The sequence below is a fragment of the Diabrotica undecimpunctata genome, chromosome 2, assembly GCF_040954645.1.
Source record: "Diabrotica undecimpunctata isolate CICGRU chromosome 2, icDiaUnde3, whole genome shotgun sequence".
Lineage (NCBI taxonomy): Eukaryota > Metazoa > Arthropoda > Insecta > Coleoptera > Chrysomelidae > Diabrotica > Diabrotica undecimpunctata.
Window position 1 is genome coordinate 12,177,948 of NC_092804.1, and position 19,252 is coordinate 12,197,199.

General features: G+C 34.0%; 1 protein-coding gene across 2 annotated transcripts in view; it reads right to left on the reverse strand.

Moving 5' to 3' along the window:
* The window catches only part of LOC140434195 (oxysterol-binding protein-related protein 9), a 249,344-nt gene that overhangs the window by 94,673 nt on the left and 135,419 nt on the right, over nucleotides 1–19,252 (reverse strand). For both annotated transcript variants that reach the window (XM_072522278.1, XM_072522279.1), the window contains exons 4-5: nucleotides 9,464–9,541; nucleotides 677–727 (exon numbers count right to left, since the gene is read on the reverse strand). In XM_072522278.1, the coding sequence (XP_072378379.1) occupies nucleotides 677–727; nucleotides 9,464–9,541 (129 nt within the window). The remainder of the gene's footprint in view (nucleotides 1–676; nucleotides 728–9,463; nucleotides 9,542–19,252) is intronic.

The following is a 19,252-nucleotide window of genomic DNA, read 5'->3' on the forward strand; positions in this document are numbered from 1 at the left end:
CGCTACACTTTTAATGAATGTGCATCTTGTATTCCTACGTTCTAATCAATTTGTTTCCTACATTTTTTATACTCGCGCAGTTAGTGAATTTAGTGTACATCATGATTTTTACATAATTTTTTAATAGTTACCCAATGACAACCCCTTTAATTTTGATTGAATAAATCATAGTTTATTAAAAATGTATTGCACTTTTTTAGATTATGTTTAAATCTTCTGAATAACTAATCATAATTATAGTAGTTTTAATATTGAGTCCGGTCCTGATCCCACCGCCATATTGGTATGATCGTTAACCACACCTTTTACGCCGTTTTTAATATACACGTTAATATGCTCATAGCTTTTCCATAGATTCTAACTCGATGCCAGTTATGAACTGTTGATTTTATAGTAGAATTTTAAGAACTAGGCTTATAGTTCTGAAATCTGCACTAATAAATATAGATTCTAACCATTCGTCTGGTATTTTCCCAGTATCATAAATTGTATTAGATAAAATTACTAAGAGATCAAGATTATCATTTTCTATCAATTTAAGTGAGTATTTTAGGGTAAATTCGTCATGTCCACCAGGGCTCTTGATTATTACTCTACTTCTGAGAACTAAGCTTACGATATTAAGTAAAACTTCACATGCATTTGGTAAATGTTTTATTGATAGAGATATACTTACTTTAGCTATTTGTAATAATACTATTGAGTGTTTGATGTTATCCAACATAATCTGTAACAAACAAAATATCATTATCAAAAACTATCCAAAAATCATGTATAAACATATTAACTACAGAATACTGCACAGCTGTTTCTATTATCTACATGATAAAATATTTCGTGAAACTGTTCGTCACTGTATTTGAAACCGGCACTACATGATGATGGGTCGAGTTTTTCGGTTTTCAAAGGCCGCTGTTCTTTACTCTTCTTCGCCGCTCATTTCTGTCCATGGTGTCATTTTCATTCAAAAGCTTTCTCTCTTAAGTCCTCTGCCATACAGTCATTCCATCTTCCCTCTACCTCTATTTCGCACAACTTTTAACAGCTCAATTTTTCAATTTTCATAATTTTGGTCACCATCCTTTTTTTTCAAATTTTATTGCGTAACTCTGGTTTGATTTCTTGACGTGAAGTTATTCTTCGTTGGCATGGTAAAGTATTCTTTTCTTTATCCACGGAAACCACCTAGGTTAACTAGAGATAATACATCCTTGTACTTTTTTATCTGGCAAAATACCTATCACATGATAAAGATGAACGACAAAGGATTTTGTTACATTTATCTGGTGATCTGATAAGTAACCTCCTTCGTCGAGTAGGACGCTCCGATCTAACCTTATGTTCTAGAAATTCTAAACTTTTTTAGGCACACATGTCAAATATTAATGCGATGCAGTCGTTAGTATATTTTTGACAGCTGCATAAAGTTGACGTGTTTGGAAACATGACGCACATGGAGAAAAACAATTTAGATCTCTCATTGTTCTAGCACAATGTTCGTATAGTTCAGTTATAAGCAAAATTGAGTGTTGTGGTACGCCTACTTCTTTTAGTATTTGCCATAAGTGTTGCCATTTGACCCTGTCGAACGCTTTGCGATAATCTATGAAACAAATGTATAGTGGGATATTGAATGCTCTAGATTTTTTTATTATATGTCTTATATTTAGAAGATGTTCTCGAGTATCTCTACCTTTGGTAAATCCAGTTTGCTCCATGAAAATGCACCGGCTCAAAAGAACGTTATGACAATGACAAAAATTCGTAAGATGGGCTTTGAATTCTCATTTCTTCCCATACGGTTTTTTCTCCTGATTTGGCCCCCTTCGACTATTCTGTGTTCCCAAATCTAAGGAGATGGCTCGTAAATAAAAAAATCAGATCGAAAAAAGAGATAATAAACTAAATAAACGCCTATTTTACAAAGCTTCCCGAATAGTATTATTCGAACGGCATAAACGATCCACGTTAACTTTTACTATTAGCTCAGGGAAATAAGATTTCTCTCAGGATGTAGCATTTTAAAATTCCTTGGTATATATTGAAATCCCCTCGTATTTGCTAAAACACCGAAGTATTATTTCAATCCTCTTTGAGTCGCCGAGATGATATAGAAGCATTATAAGTTTGTTTATATATCACGAACGCGTATTTCTCTGGTATTTTCTTTTAATCAAAGCCGCTTAATATTCTGCGTTTCAAATAAATATTCCCATTTATATGTTTTGTTTATAATTACCTCACTCTCGGTAAGTCCGGCCGCTGTTAAAGGGCGTTTAGTTTTATTGGAGTCAGAATTTCTTTTCAAATCCGTAATCTTTTCGTTTTACTTTTTTTGTCATGGAAATATAGTATAAAGTGACAGTAGCAGTTAAATGTGTAGTATTGAGCAGTTAATAGTTACAGTTAAAAGTGAGGTTTGAATGGTAGGTCGTTGAGAAAGTAATGTGTGAGTTCCGATAAGAGTAATCACTGTTTTTTATTTATAAGCCGTCTCTCATCTGAGATATTTGTAAAACGGCATTTTCAAAAATTTTGAAAGATAACCACATGTTACCATTGTGTTCAGTTGTACCTGTTCCAGTTTTTTAAGAAGTCGAGTCAAAAGTTTGCGTTCCAGTGCCCCAACTTTCAACCTCAATTTGTTTTGTCCTAGCAGTTTGGAGATGAATTTGTTCCTGTGGCAGAGAATTTAATTTCAGTTCCTAACCCCAGAAAATTTAACAGTTTAAAAGTAACAGTTAGTGAAACCCAGGTAATTTTTGTTTGTTTGAACTTTTAAAGTAAAAATAGACATTTTTTTTAAATTAATTGCTTTCATTCACTAGCTGTTTAGCTGTAAATATGTATTATTTCGCAGTTTTAAGATTTAGTATTGACATGTGACAGCTAGCACTATTTTTGACATCTGGTAAACATCTAATCATCTAATCTAATACGGAAATTCGCAGAAGAATAGGGATGACCAAGAACGCGATGAGTATGGATATGATTCCATATTTTTGATGTCAAAAATATGGAAGGACCGCTCTTTATCCAAAAAACTCAAAATGAGACTGGTACGGACACTCATTTTTTCAATCTTCAGTTACGATGCCGAAACATGGACAATAAAATCAGAGGATAGGAAAAGGATTGACGCATTCGAAATGTGGTGCTGGAGACGAATGCTACGCGTCTCGTAGACGGAGCACAGATCCAATCAGTCAATTCTCGAAGAGCTAAACATTCAGACCAGACTCTCCTCTCAGTGTTTTGCAAATGTTTTAAAGTTTTTTGGCCACATTGCGAGAAGAGACAATGACAACTTAGAAAGACTAATTGTGTGCGGAAACGTAGAAGGACGTAGAGGCCGAGGACGCTCACCTATCCGATGGTCAGATCAAGTACAGGAAGCCACTGGAGAGACGTTTTCCGAGTCCATGAGAGCAGCCCAAAATCGCAAGAGATGGAGAGAATTGACAGCCCGCATTTTAGGAAATCACGATCCTCAGCAATGAGGAAACGACAAGAGAGAGAAACATCTAATCATATTTGAGATTTTGTTTTGTTTAAAAAAAAAAGGTTAACCTCTATGCATAGTTTCACTTAAAAAGATATTTTTTTATTTTTAATTTAATATTTATCTTTGTAACTAATTATATAGTATTTTTTTTGTATTACCATCATATTTGTAACTGTTTGTGGTTAGACAACAATAAATATGTAATTTTAAAAAGACAGCAAAGATTTGATTTCACGTACAAAGCGTCTATGTATCTGTTGATACGTATTTCGACTTAATAAGTCTCACCAGAACAGTTATTCATAGCCGTTCTCAACGTGAAAAATAAATATTTTCTGTCTTATTAGAAGCAACAATAAAATGGCTTCGTTATGGACGCAATAGCGACATCTGATAGAAAAACTATCAGATGTCGCTATCTGTCGCTGTTTCGAAACTATCTTACCGAAATATGTAATTTTTTTCCCTAAACCATTTTGTTTATTTATTTTAATTTTAATTCATTTTAAATAGCTTTTAGTGTCAGAGGGACTTTTTGTGTTATATTTGTTCCAGGAGATTCATGTAAGTACCCCTTTATTTCATTTTTGTAGTTGCCCCAATCAAATCCCATTGTTTCATTCACTTATCCACGACCCAGTTCTCCAAATAAACCCTGAGAGCCGTTCGCAATAGTTTCGTTCATTTTGCTTGCCCTATCTCCACCCCAGTAACTTGTCCCCAATTTTCAACCATTATAATAATACCCTATGTGGTAGGCAAAGTATATGTTACAAGAACTGTGACAAATCTAGGTATCTAATTTTTTTTAGTTATTATAGGCCTATATAAAGAAAACCTATACGTTTTCTGCAGAGAGTTCGGCGTCTTTTTTAACTATTTTTTCTATTTTTTGCTTACCATTAAAAAGGTTGAGGTTAAATTACAAAACTTTATCTTTTAAAACATAAAAAAGGTAGAATATGATAAAAAAGAACGTGGAAAAGAACTTTATCTGTCGCAAACATTAATCACATGGACTGAAATTGAATGTCAGTGGTCGATGGCAATAATCGATTATTTATTTGAAAGAACTTAAATTTTATGTTATCCTAATTATTAAAAATATTGGACAAAAGGTTCTGAAAGAAAATTGCACGCACTCATTAAATTTGTACTCAAAAAATATATTGCTATGTTGTAACAACATTTTTAATGAGTCATTACAGTTGATGGCAATTATTCAAATCTAAAACATCGAATATCTCAAAATAAGGATTTTGTCAGTTACGACTTCTATTCGTAACAGACACCTTCTATTCGACACCTGGATTTGTCAGTCTCGAACACGGTCTTTTTTTGCTTGTTTCCCTGTACTATATTAAACAATACGTATTTAATTTCAAGAATTTATTAGAAAAACAGCAAATATGTCTACAGTAAATAAGTAAATAAGCACACGCAATTATTTAATGTTTTAATTAAAAATATTAGTTCTAGTAACTAGTAATATATTCCAATTCGACTATAAATGGACCCTGTTCTGCAACAATGGTGTAACCCACAATTTGTTTACAAATGTAAAATACATGCCAACAAGTTTATTACGAGTGGTTTGACAAAAAGCAAAAATGGTAGAAGCCGTATCTGGTACTTTAGCGACATCTATTAACCAAAGTTCTAATCCACATTCGTCAAACTAGTGATAATGCATAAATCTACAACAACCAGGTAATCCACAGTGCGGTTTACATTGTTGTTGAAAAATATTCAATGGGTATATGTATCAACATAAACTACAATAATTCTTTTTCAAAACAGAACATGAATCAATTATTTTATTAGAACAAATTGGCTATAGATCTCAGTAATCATTTGTTTTATAATATGCTGTAGTTTACTATTTACACAAATAAACTTAGCGGTTGATACCCTGGTGCTATAAAATGTAGTGGGTTACGCCGTTGTTGCTTATTGCTGCATTATACATTGGGGGAAAAACTAAGACAAATTAAGTTAATTGCGTTATACAATACATGCGTTTTTATGCAATAAACGACAATTAGACCGAAATCATTAGACTGAAAGCAGTAAACCAAACTCATTGGACCGAAAAGCCCTTCACCGTAACCTCACTAGACCGAACAGCATTAGACCTACAGCATTTTCATCAGTTAAACAAATTAACATCGCAAGTTAACATCGAAAATGCAGGAAAGGGCAGAAAACCTTTACTTGAAAAAATAGAACTGCCTCCACTGTGGCCAAATGGTAGACAGCTTTCTGGTGAAAAAATAAAAGACGTGAAAGACATCTTGGATTTGGTACCTACAGATGCAAAAGTCTTTTATAATTTCTTAGATAAAGTCGGAAGTGAAAATTTCATAGACGATGTAGAAGGACATGGACAGATGCCAGATTTTACTATTGATGAAGAGCAATTTGACGTTGTATATGAATAATAAAAATAACTGTATCTACTTTTTCTCAATAAAAATGCTTTCTGATTATCTTTTGTATCAAATTGTATTATAAACTATTTTGACACAATTAACTATGATCACTTACTCAATTTTGCAACAATCATGTAACCCAGTTTTTATTGTTTTTTTATACCAAAAATTAAAGGTTATTGTTTTATTTCGATATTTTCCGTTTATATGTATTATTGTAAAAGACTAAAACATATTTAAAGAAAAAAATCTCAGCAAGGGAATTTTCTATGATAACGAAATACAAAAAGCTAATTATCTCAGAACAACATGCCGGTGGCTTACACCATTGTTGCAGAACAGGGTCCAAATGTTCGTCAAACCAAGAAAAATGTACATCTAACGGCCCTCGTTCTTATTTTATGATCTCATCATAGAATCCACTCCGCAAGAATACAAAAATAGCCTTAGATTAAACTAACCGAGATGCATACTAAAAGGATACTCGAAGTGAATTGGTTTCGAATTTAATGGTACTTATATACTTACTTTATTCTGATACAGCGTAATTTCGAATAATGTCGGCTTTTGGATTTGTGAAATGAAGACGCTTTTAATATTCATAATGGGTTTTTGGTTGTACACGTTTATCCTTAAAGCATTTTGTACAAGTCACTCTTTAATTAAATTTCGACAAAGTTTTCCAAAAGAAAAGTTATAATCAGTGATAAAAAGGAATGCGGATTCAGTTTTATTACGAAATCTAGTTCATACGTAACAAATGAAAGTCTTTTTTGTGTATTGTATACTTTTTAGTTATTGTTTCAGTTCTGGGCCTATTAAAAAACACTAATATAACTGAAAAGTGAGTAAACTTCGACTTTATTTATATTTTTCTAGGAAACTAATAGAAAATCAAACCGACATAAATGTAAAAAAGACATTTTTTACCAGAGCGTTCACCAGAGCACGGATAAAATTGTGAAAAATCTTGCAGGTTGAAGTATACGTAACAAATAACCACGTTATTGACTAAATCCAGAGAGATGTGCATATATGCCACTATAACTTTAAAATGTGATTATATTTGCATTTAAGCCACAATAACAATATAAGGAACCTATTACAGGCGAGTAAAAACATTTAAGATGACGTTATAACTAAAGCACTATTGCTTTCCCAACTTTTTTAAACATCAACATGGACCCCTTTAAGTTATAAGAATTTTCATTTTTTCAAAACCATAAATCTCATTAAGGCGCAGTACCAGATAGGACGTCAAATATGACATATTCAGGTCAGTGGCGCACCCAGAATTTGTTTTTTTTTTAGTTTAATTTAAAGTACTAAAGATAGCAGTGGAAAAGATTCAGATATCTATTATCCTGCCTACCAACTAAAACCACCCTCTCTTACTTCTGCGCATTTGACTGTCGCACGTACTGTACTCCGAAAGTGGGGTGGCCGCTGCTGTAAGGATGACGACATTTTTGGAACACTCCCTTCTCTTATCTAGATCTTATCTATTGTTCTGAAGCTATTTTCTTGTGTCATTTTAAAGTAATTACTATTTTAATGAGAATAAGCCACAATTGAAGGTTAAAATAAGTATATTGACGTTTGACATTAATCCAACTTGTAAATACAATACATTTTGGAGACGGCTATGGCATGCTCCTCCTCCAAACCTCTCGATTCCATCGCTCTTCTAATTCCTTCATTACATGAGCGTCGAGTTCTACCTCTTTTTTTTCTTTCATGGGGCTTCCATTTGTGAAGTTTTTGGAGCCAACGTTCGTCAGACATTCTCAATAGGTGTCCAAATCATTTTGAACCTTTTCTTTCTATTCTGTCAATGACCGTTTCTGTAGCATTCATGTTATTTCTTCAACTGCTAAAAATCTTCTCTTCAGGTCTTCATTAATTGTCCATACTTCAGAGCTATAACAAAGAACTGATTCAACCATGGTTTTCCCTATTCTTTTTTTGTTCCTTTTGGAAATGTTGCGATCCCACCATAAGGAGTTCAGACATCCTACAATTTTACGTCCCTGATTAATTCGGTGTTTAATTTCGGTTTCTCCCAAGCCGTAGCAATGAGTGCACCTAAATATTTAAATTGTTTCACTTGTTTGATTTACACGTCCTCATCGATCAACACTTCAAATCTGAATTGATAACTAAATATTCTGTTTTGTTCATGCTGACTTGTAACCCCCATTTTACATATTCTCTGTATAGACGCTTTATCATAAATTCTAGATCATAAGAATCTTGAGCAAGGACGACTTGGTCATCCGCAAAGTTCAGGGAGAACAGTACGTCATTTCCTATGGAGATTCCCATTCCCTGGCAGTGGTTTTTCCAATTTTGGAGGGCTGCCTCAATATATAAATTAATGGCGGGCATCAAGATTAATGGCGTACCAATAAGTAATTTTCAATATGCAGATGATACTGTTATACTGGCCGATAACATCGAAGATTTACAGATGATGCTAAATAGAGTAAATACAACTGGCAACCAATTTGGACTGAAGATCAATAGAAAGAAAACTAAATTTATGGTGATCAGTAAAAAGAACATTCAACATATCGACCTGAATATTGAAGCCGAACGTATTGAAAGAGTACACCGATTTAAATATCTGGAATATACAGTAAATGATAAGTGGGACCCAGACGTAGAGATTAAGATCCAAATTCATCAAAATGAGAAAGCTCTTAAGCAACCGCTACCTAAGCGTTAACCTCCGATGGCGCGCAACGAAATGCTACGTACTCTCTACGCTACTTTACGGAGTTGAAGGGTGGACGTTAACAGCAGCAACTATAAAGAAGTTAGCGGCTCTAGAAATGTGGCTGTATCGACGCATACTGAGAATACCTTGGACAGACAGAGTGACCAACACAGAGGTATTAAGACGAATGGGTAAAAAGGTGGAATTGTTAACAACTGTTAAAAGGAGGAAAGCGTCATACCTGGGCCATGTGTTCCGTAATGATAAGTACAGTCTGCTACAGCTTATCGTGGCAGGCAAGATTGAAGGTAGAAGAGGTTTGGGCAGAAAGAAGAAATTCTGACGGAGAAACTTGAGAGAATGGTATCAAATACCAGAAGCTGCGAACATAATACATGCGGCACAAAACAGAGAAACCTATCGTTTGATGGTCGCCAACCTTCGGTAGAAGACGGCACATAAAGAAGAAGGAAGATAATTTAACTGATAATGAAAATGATATTAGCAATAATATGTTTGTTACGAGACATCGAGTACCTTGTTTTATAGCCGAAGATGGATCCAGATGGAAAAAGCATGTTAACGAAAAACCAAATGTTAAAACTCGCCAGCAGAATCTTATAGCACATTTACCTGGACCGAAGGATGATATCAAAAGGGCTAAGGAACCATCTATAATATGGTCATATTTCTTTCCAAACAATATTTTGGAAAAAATAGTGCAATATACAAATGAATTTATTGATTCGAAAAAGTATGATGTAATAAATATATTAAATGGTCTTTGAATGATTAGTATATACTTACATTTGCATGATCTAATATAACTTGACATTTAACTTTTTCATCCGAATCTGTTATAGTCGATATTCGTTCTTCTAATTTCTGCAACAAAAAATAATGCTATTATTATTTTACGTTCCTTAAGCCAATTTGAGTATTTATGAAGAAAATTCATAATAAAATCAGGGAATTTTATTTTGCTCTATTATAATATCATAATATTTTATATTATAATAGAGACTTATGAGACAACCTAAAGGCACCCTAAGGGAAAATACAACAGAAGCAAATAACACAGAAGAAATATGAAAAAATATAAAATAATCCATTTTCAATTCAGTTAAAGAGGTGCTATAGTAGCAGCCACAGTTAGAATGCAGTGTTGGTCTTACGGCTCGCAGCGATGCCGCTCATGTCGACACAGTGGTAGGTGTTAGGTAGTTTGGCAATAGACTGAGAAATCAGAACCGTACGCACTTTGTTTTCTTTGTCTTTCGATAAGTTTGGAATTAACGTCTTTTCAAACCATTCTTCATATAGATCCCCGTCCATTTCGTCGTGGTAATCAGCGGTTCCCTTCTTGGCCAAGAAAATTAATTCGGTCCATGCCACAAAATCAGTTTCGCTTCCAGCATGAAGAAGAACAAACTGAGGACCTCTTTGGGTTGGAGCTTTTAGTCCAGTAGAGATCTTTTATGAAGACATAGCGTGGATTCTTGATCGTTGTGTCCCTCCATTAATTTTTGACTGAAGCACCGACGTTAGTCCAAGACTTATTGGTATAAACAAGGTTTACATTATCCTTATTCCTCAATGGTTTTATTTGTCTGAGGTACTTGTGTCTCCAGGATATATCTTTTTACCATCATTATCGAATCTCGACCTATTTTACCATATTCAAAACTCATGTCATTTAGTAGCCTACGAAATGTGGTTTTAAAAAAGCTGGTGAGTTTTTATCATCCTTCATTCTGTTCATCATGCTGTCGACGGTTGGTGGTATGTTTTCCAAAAAAAAAACATCATGGACAATTTTCCTCATTCGAGATTTCACTCTCTCATCGTAAGTATTGTCACGTGTATTTTACTGGAAACTGTTTTTCCTCCTTTTTTGTACAGTTTTCTTGCTGAGCTTCTTCGCAGATTTCAAAAATTTTGCAAACACTCATACCTCACATTTTCGAAACTTTTTCCAAGTTAATAGTCAAGCTGTCACCATTTTTCAAGTTCAGATGACAGTTCAATACATTTAACACCACATCTTCTGTTTGAAATTCACGACAGATACTGGCAAAAGCTCCATGATGTAGATACTTTCATCCGTTTGCGAAAATGAAATAGAACTGAGCTTTCATAGTTTTTACCAATATACCTGCACTGCATTCTAACTGTGGCTTGTAATATAGGACAGAAGGAAATAAAAATTAAGAAAGAATGGTTCGATACAGAAAGCGAAACTAAAATTAGACAGAAAAACCAAGCAAGAAATAAAAGATGATGATGACCTCACCAAAACTGGAAAGTACGAAACCTGTATGTTTTTAATTTTTTAAGGTACTAGTTAACATATTAGATAGCTACAAAATATATATTTTCAAAAAAAAAAAAAATCACAGCTCCTTTATTAGATACGAACATGAAATATTAGAATCGAACATGATTTTTAAATATTATTAAAATCGCGCCTCAGTTAATGTCTCAAAAAAGGTGTCTGATGGCGGACACTAATTCTCAGGATGAAACAGAAATTCCAACGAAATTATTTAAAGAAACCGCCCTTACAAGACAATTAACCACTTTTTAGAAAAAAAAAGTAAAAAAATTAATTTTAACATGCAAAACTTGGAAAAAAATCGATTTTTTAAAATCTTTTCTTCAAATATTTGCCATTTTGTTTTTCGATTAAAAGTAGTTGATTGTCTTGCAAGGGATTGTCTTGTTAGTTAAGTAATCCCGTTGGAATTTTTTGTTTCAGATGTGCCAATCCTAATAATTTGTGTCCACTATGGACACCTTTTTTTTGAGATGTTATTCAACTATAAGATAAAATAATATTTAAAAAAAATCTATCAGAAATATAAATGATCGTAATGACATTAAGCAATAAAACATTGACAACTTTTGTTTTCAGTGTTTTATTGCTTGATAAAATGAACTTCCATCAAGTAACGGTCGAATCCATTACAATAACATTAATTTAAGCATACTTTTTTGTACACATTCTATCGTAAAATGTTTCTTTTTCAAAACAATCGCAAATTAATAACTGCTTTACACTTTTTAATTTACTTTTAAAAGATTCAGACTCACATTTTATTAAAAGCTTAAAAATATTTGTGGTTCTGTCAAAATTGTTCTCATTAATAAACAAGTTTTCTAAATCTCTGAGACATACACAGGTTTCAGATAGACTTGTTACATTCGACACTTGAAAAACTTCAGATTCTTCTTCCTCAGGTACAGAGTTAGAGATAGTTTTATTTATTGCTTGTATTTCTTCAATACAGTCGTTGATGGTAAATTATCCACTATCTGTTGGCACATCACTATCAATCAATGCAATATTTTAAATCCACTAATCTGTATTTAATGGAGGGAAATAGTTGTGCAAGTGATATATTATCCTCTTCTTCAAACCACAGTTCTCTAGATGATTTTAAAATTCTGGATAATATTTTGGTAAAGGGTTGGTATTATGGGGGTTATTCTGGATAAGGGTTGGCAATCTGAGGTAGTATTAGGTGGAAAAAAAACTTATAACATTATCCAGTGGAATCTTGGAGTGAGATGTAGCATTAGCCATATTTCCTTTTCGGTTTTTTTATGTTCGTACCGAATTTGTGAAGCCATATCGTCATAATGTCTGCTGTCATACATGCCTTTTTTTTTGGAGACCCATTCAAAAAGCAACTTCTATCGATGTGTGTCAGCTTAAAACATCGAAGATTTTTGCTTTTGCCCATGATAAGTTTTAAACTTCCATATTTGGTTGTCTTCAGTTTTTCTTACATGGCTCATTTTTCAATGCATATATCCTTGTTGGCAACGCATTATAGTACAGACCCATATCGTCAACATTAAACACATCTTTTGGGGCATAATCGTACCATATTATGCCACAACAGCAGATTCGCACCATATTAACTTGAAAGTATGTAAAGGAAAGTAAAGCTCTTAGTCCTAGTCATTGCGCAACTTCGAGTGCTTTGGATTGAATTATAGGTCCAGATATTGCTAAGTTCATGTTTCGAGGCTTACAAAACCAATTGAACGCAGTTTGAACCATAGCAAGTTCGTCGGTTTTAGGAAATTTTCTTTTTTGGTCAACGCTACCACAACTCTTCATTTTGTAGCAATATGGTCACTTGAGCCTAATTTAAATTTGTCACTTCCATTAATTAGATCCATTTTTCTTTGATAGAGGCGTTTCCTTTTTCCCGCCAGAAAAAAATCAATAAGCATACACTAGTACACTAGAACAATAATACACTAGTTCACACAAAAAATTTAAAATTGAACGAAATGTTAAAACCAGATCTTAAAAGCTTGTAAAATAAATTTTATCGATCCGGCTACCATTAAGAAATTTGTACCATATTAATATTTCTTAGGAATGGTCGAATTTGTGTTTTTATCATGGTACTAGGCAATTCTGATCATGGGTGCCCACGGTCTAAACGAGAACAGTCAATAGAAAGAGGTACAAAAGAACGGGAATTTCCATTTCTAATGGCCGACAATTCAGAATAAGTTGTTATAAGCAGGTGGTCGTTTTATAGGAGTGGTCGCTACAGAGGTTTCACTGTATATCGCTTATCTTATGAACTCGGTTCATGGTACAATTGTTTTTTATAAACCCAAATTGACGATATATCTCAGACCTACGTTAGAGTTTTGAGTTTTTTGTTGTCATTTGTATTTTTTTTCCTTTCGAACCTTTTAAAATAAGTAATATTTGAATAACTTTGCTGTATGTAGCAAGTGGAATATTTTCCCAAGTAAGATCCGAATGCCACCTTCAAATATGAATACAAAATTGGATTCTAGTATTCGTTGCCACGTGTTAGCCCTATCAATACTCGCAGCGTTGGTAGAACTGTTAAAAATCCACACACGTATGACATACACGATATGATGTTTGCTACAGCGAGTACGTATGTACCATATTTCCCTGAGTTTTAATATTGTTAAAAGTTTGGCCGGATTTATTTACCATTACAAAAACTCGCACAACGAAAGCATAAATCTGAAAAAAGCTCGTATTCGAACGTTGGTCTATACTTTATCCATCTCGGCTTACTTGTTTTATAGACCAGTAAACCGATGCGCAGATTCCTGTGGTTGGCATTGGCATACAGCCGACATGGATCTACAGCATAAATACGGACAGTTTTTTTCATTAGAGAGTGGGATGTTGTTTCCAAACTCTTGTAGAGACTGGAACTAGTTTTTTATCTCGTGACGAGCGAGCTGTTGTTTCAAAATAAAAACAAAAGTGTCTTATCAAAGTAGCTTTGATTGGTCGATTAAAAGCGATTAATCTATTTAGATATAACCTATTGTGCCAAACATTTAAAGCGACAATTCGCAAAATAACTTCTAAATTTTCATTAGTTAATCATAGCGCACCCTGGCTTCTGTATTTTTTATTAAAATAACTATACTTTTACAAATGTACGTAGATACAAAGAATTATCATCATCATGCAACCTCTTCTGTCCAATGCTGGACATAGGTCTCTCCCATTTTTCGTCACTCTTCACGGTTCTGTGCTTCTTGTTGCCATTTCTTGGATATTCGTCTAATGTCGTCAATCCAGCGTATTGGTGGCCGTCCTCTGCTGCGTTTGTCTTCTCGTGGGCGCCAGTCAATTACTTTTCTGGTCCATCTTGTGTCTTTCAGTCTCGCTATGTTACCTGCCCAATTCCATTTCAGCTTGGCTATACGTTCGACGACATCACTGATACCTGTTCTTTTCATTTAGTCTTAATTCCTTATTTTGCCTTTTTTTGTCACACCGGTTGCGGGTACCGGGTAAGAACTCCTTTGGAGTCCCTTGGATTCTATTGGATAGTCCTATCAGGGAAAGTGAATCAATCCCTGCCCCCCGCAGATCCCAGGAGCTTCTTGAATTGAATTGTTTTGTGTAAGCTTCATGGGTTCTACGACGCCTCTTTTGCTTCGTTTTAGTTATGATACAGGAGTCATCAAAACCTATTTTTTTTAGTGTGCCTCCTAACAGAGTGCGAAACTATTATTCGTCTTGAGCTCAATGCAGCAGTAATTCTCAGTAAATTATTATCTTATTTACTACCAACTCTTATTATTCCGTTTAGTAGAATTTAAGCATGGTCAGATTCGACTGTTGTCGTTTAATGTATTAATTCACAACCATATACATGGAAAACCTGCGATAATTCGAACCTCTCTATAAATCAAAGTTATCACGAGTCCCTACAAAATCTCTTTATATTTCGAACTAAATATTCGTTGATATACAGATTAAAATTTTGTTAGTCATAAGCCCGAGAAAGTATAAATCTTTGACGATTGCTGAAAAAAAGAAGTTAATCCAAAATTTAGAGGAAGATCAGAAGAAAACTGATGTTGCAAAATAATTTAAGATTCCTCTGAGTACTTTCTCAACCATAATAATAATAATAATAATAATAATATAATAAAACTTTATTCATCCTTGCAGATTATTTACATAATATAGGACATGTCAAAGTAAAAGAAAACGTTAAAGACTACCTATACAATATAAACATACACATAAATATAGAAACAACATACAACATAAGACATAAATTCCGAGACACTATAAAAACATGACTCGATGAGATAAGTCTTCAATTTATTCTTAAATCATCTGCTTCACTTTTTAATTTGGATGGGAGCTGATTAAAAAACCTTACGCCGCTATAATCAGGGCTTTTTTCAAACATAGAAGTGTAATGTTTAGGAGTCCTAAAGAAATCTTTTTTTCTGGTACGATAATTGTGTACATCTGAATTTGATTTCAATCTATTGATATTAGCTTTTGTATACAGAATACTTCTGTATATAAAAATTGAGGGAACAATGAGTATTTGATATTTTCTAAACTGCTCTCTACACGTATGTCTATATGGTAAATTAAAAATCAAGCGAATTATGCGCTTTTGGGCTATAAAAACTTTCGAGACATTTGTTGCACTGCCTCATAGAACAATATTATATGACAAATGTGAATAGATGATAGCGTAATAAACATTAAGTATCTGTTCCGTTGTAAATAAGTATTTGAGTTGCAAAAGAGCATAGTATCCAGAATTAATTTTCGAACATACATAATTAATATGTACCTCCCAGCTCATATTACTGTTTAGATGTAGTCCTAAAAACTTTGTAGTGTCAGATAAAGTGATAAAATCATTGTCGACTTTGACAGAGAAAGTTTCCTTTATTGGAGTTTTTATATAAAATTGCATACATACTGTTTTACTCGAATTTACTATTAAGGAGTGTTTTTCGCACCAAGACGTAAACTCATGGGCTAAGGTATTGAGTTTTAACCTCAATTCCTCAGCATTTTCTGCAGATGCCACCAAAGTCGTGTCATCAGCATACAAAAAAATATTTTCCGTACTCATATATTTAGGCATATCATTGATATAACAAAGAAATAACAAAGGACCCAGTATTGATCCTTGTGGAACGCCAAGATCAACGTCATACAAATCTGATTGATAATGACCGACTTTGACATACATCTGTCGATATTCTAGATAGGATTGTAACCATTTTAAAAAATTACCTCGAAATCCAAGTCCGTTTAGTTTACAAATTGCTACATTTAAATTTATAGAGTCAAAAGCTTTAGTTAAATCAAAAAAGAGGGCTCCAACAAATTTCTTTTGATCTAATGAACTATAAATGAATTTAAAAAATGTTGTTGATGCACTCTCGGTTGATTTACATGGAAGAAACCCATTTTGATATGAACTTATTATGTTATATTTACTAAGAAATCACAACATCCTTTTATGAATGCATTTTTCAATAACCTTACACAAGACAGTTGGTACGGTAATTGGTCTATAATTTTCTAACATAGTTTTGTTTCCTTTTTTAAATATTGGGGAAACGATACCAATTTTCAAATCAGTGGGAAAAATACCCATCTCTACAGATTTATTTATTAAATCAGTTAACGGTTAAAAAATGTACACGCTCATATGTTTAACTAGCTTTGTGGAAATGCAATCAATACCCACTGAATTTACATTTTTTAAGGATGTAACAGCTTCGGCAACATCGCTATAGTCAATAGGATAGAAGAAGAATGTTTGGTCAACATTTAAGGTCGTATAGTTTTTAAATTGTGAATTTCCATATTTGGCATTTAATGCATTTTTTGAAAATGATGAAAAGAATAGGCCGAAAGCATTTGCCATCTCTTTTTTATCGTTTATGAAACTTCCTAAGTGTTCGATTTTTTCTATGTTTTTATACTGTCCTTTTTTTCCAGTCTTGATATTAACTGTTTTCCAAATAAATTATTGCTTTTGATGGTTATTTTTGTTGTGAAAAGTATTCTGGAAACAATGCTTCTTTGCTTCTTGAATTTTATCAGTATACTTCTTTTTGTATTTTTTATATTTTAATTTTACATCAGGGTCTGTCGAATTTTTTGTCAACCAGAAAAGGTTTTTTAAATCAACTCCCATCTTTAAGATTTCGTTAGAAATCCAGTTGTTAGTATTATTTTGACTTAATTTTTTTTACAACCATAGGACAACATATATCAATTATTATAAATATAAATAATACCAATAATAAAGCGCAAGGAGAAAATTAACGCTGTTCAAACTGCTGGAGTACGAAAAAGAACTAATAACGGTGAATTTACTCGTCTGGAAGAAAGTCTGGTCATTTGGCTAAGACAGTGTAGAGGACAAAAAGTGTCTATTGGAGGAAACTTGTTAAAGGAAAAAGCAAAAAGGTTCGCGTCTACTCTAAGCATCAAAAACTTTGCGGCAAGTGAAGGGTGACTTACAAATTTCTTTCCGCCAAATACAACTTCTTCCAAATTGCAACCATTGGACCAAGGGATCATCTATAATTTTAAGACGTTCTATAGTAAAGAAATTTTTAATTGACAGGCATGGGGAGGTGTAACATCCCTAGCAATTCTCAACTGCTTCAAAAAATCCGGTTTCTTAAAAGAAGATCAGGAAAATCTTCAAATACTTATGGATGATGAAGAACCAGCAATAGAGCCATTAGTTGACATCAGCGGTGTGAGTTTTTCTGACTTTCTTCAAGTGGATGAAGATGTTGCTGTCTCAGGTTCACTTACCAATGGCGAAATTTCATCTGCGGCAGATACGAAAGAAAAAAGTAACGATGAAGATGAGTACGATATATCAGAACCTTTGGCAGAGGTGTCAGTTAAGGAAGCTAGTGTATACAAAACGAAAGGGATTAAAAGGCGTTTCAGGAACATTTTATCTTAAAAAACATTATGGAGCAGTCTGAGTAGCAGCAATGTGCTTTGAAGCAAACCAGTATAATACAGTTCTTTGGAAAGATTGATTAATTCACATTATGAATACATACATGTACACTCGCGATCATAAAATCCGGGTCATCTTGAAAATTTCAAGTTTCTTAAATATTTTTGCCTCTGGTGCAGTAATAACCTTTTTTTTAGCTAATGTATTTTTTATTTGTCATCACTGTTTGTTTTGAAAGAAAAAAAAATGGTTTTTTATTGTTTTTATTGAAAAAAAACAGAAAACAAATCAAATTGTTGATAAAACAGACATACGAAAAAAAAATGGAAAATACAGAACGTGGTAAAAAATCAGTGAAATTTCAATGACCAATATCGTGTATTGCCTCCCCTTGCTCTAATAACCTCTTGCAGACGACGGGGCATACTCTCAATTTTTCTCCGGATTACATGTTGTGGTATGTTATTCCACTCTCTCACTAACAGATCCTTAAGCTCCTGTGCGTTGTTAGGAGGAGGTGTATGGGTTTGAATACGTTTTTTTAAATCGTCCCAGAGATGTTCGATGGGATTCATGTCCGGAGACCTAGCTGGCCAGGGTACCCTCGTAATTCCAACTTCGTCCAAGTATTACATACTGATCCTGGCAACGTGCGGTCGCACGTTGTCCTGCATAAAAACGGCGTTTTCTCCAAGCCCTGCCATGTTGGGCATAACATGTTCTTTCGGAATCTCCGTAATGTACCTTCGTGCAGTTAGGGACCCATTTTCGCTGAAGGGTAATTCTGTGTGGAAGTCGGAAGATATACCTCCCCAAGGCATGACCGAGCCTCCACCAAATGGCATTCTTGGAGCAATGCAAGCTTGTGAAAATCGTTCACCTATTCTCCTCCAAACTCTTACACGTCCATCGGATCCAGTTAGGCAGAAACGGGATTCATCTGAGAATCTACACTTTTCTACAATCGTTAATTCCCCAATGCGCGTATTGTCGAGAAAAAGCTAGTCGTGCAACTCGAGGCATCCGGCGTAGTGGCGGTCCTCTAGCCATTACCCGAGAAGATAGTCAAGAGGAACGAAGTCTTCTTCTGACTGTTGAAACACTAAAATTGCGATTTCATACTTCCTCTAGACGATTTTGATGCATGACCGCAGTTGAGGTCCGGTTTCGTAGAGCCTGAAACACAAGGAAACGGTCATCTAGTGCCTTGGTCGTTCTTCTTCGTCCAAAGCCAGGTCGCCTGGTTAGCAAACTTGCCTCCTGAAAGCGTTGAAGCACTCGTTGAACCGTAGAAAGGCTTACGCCAACAGTT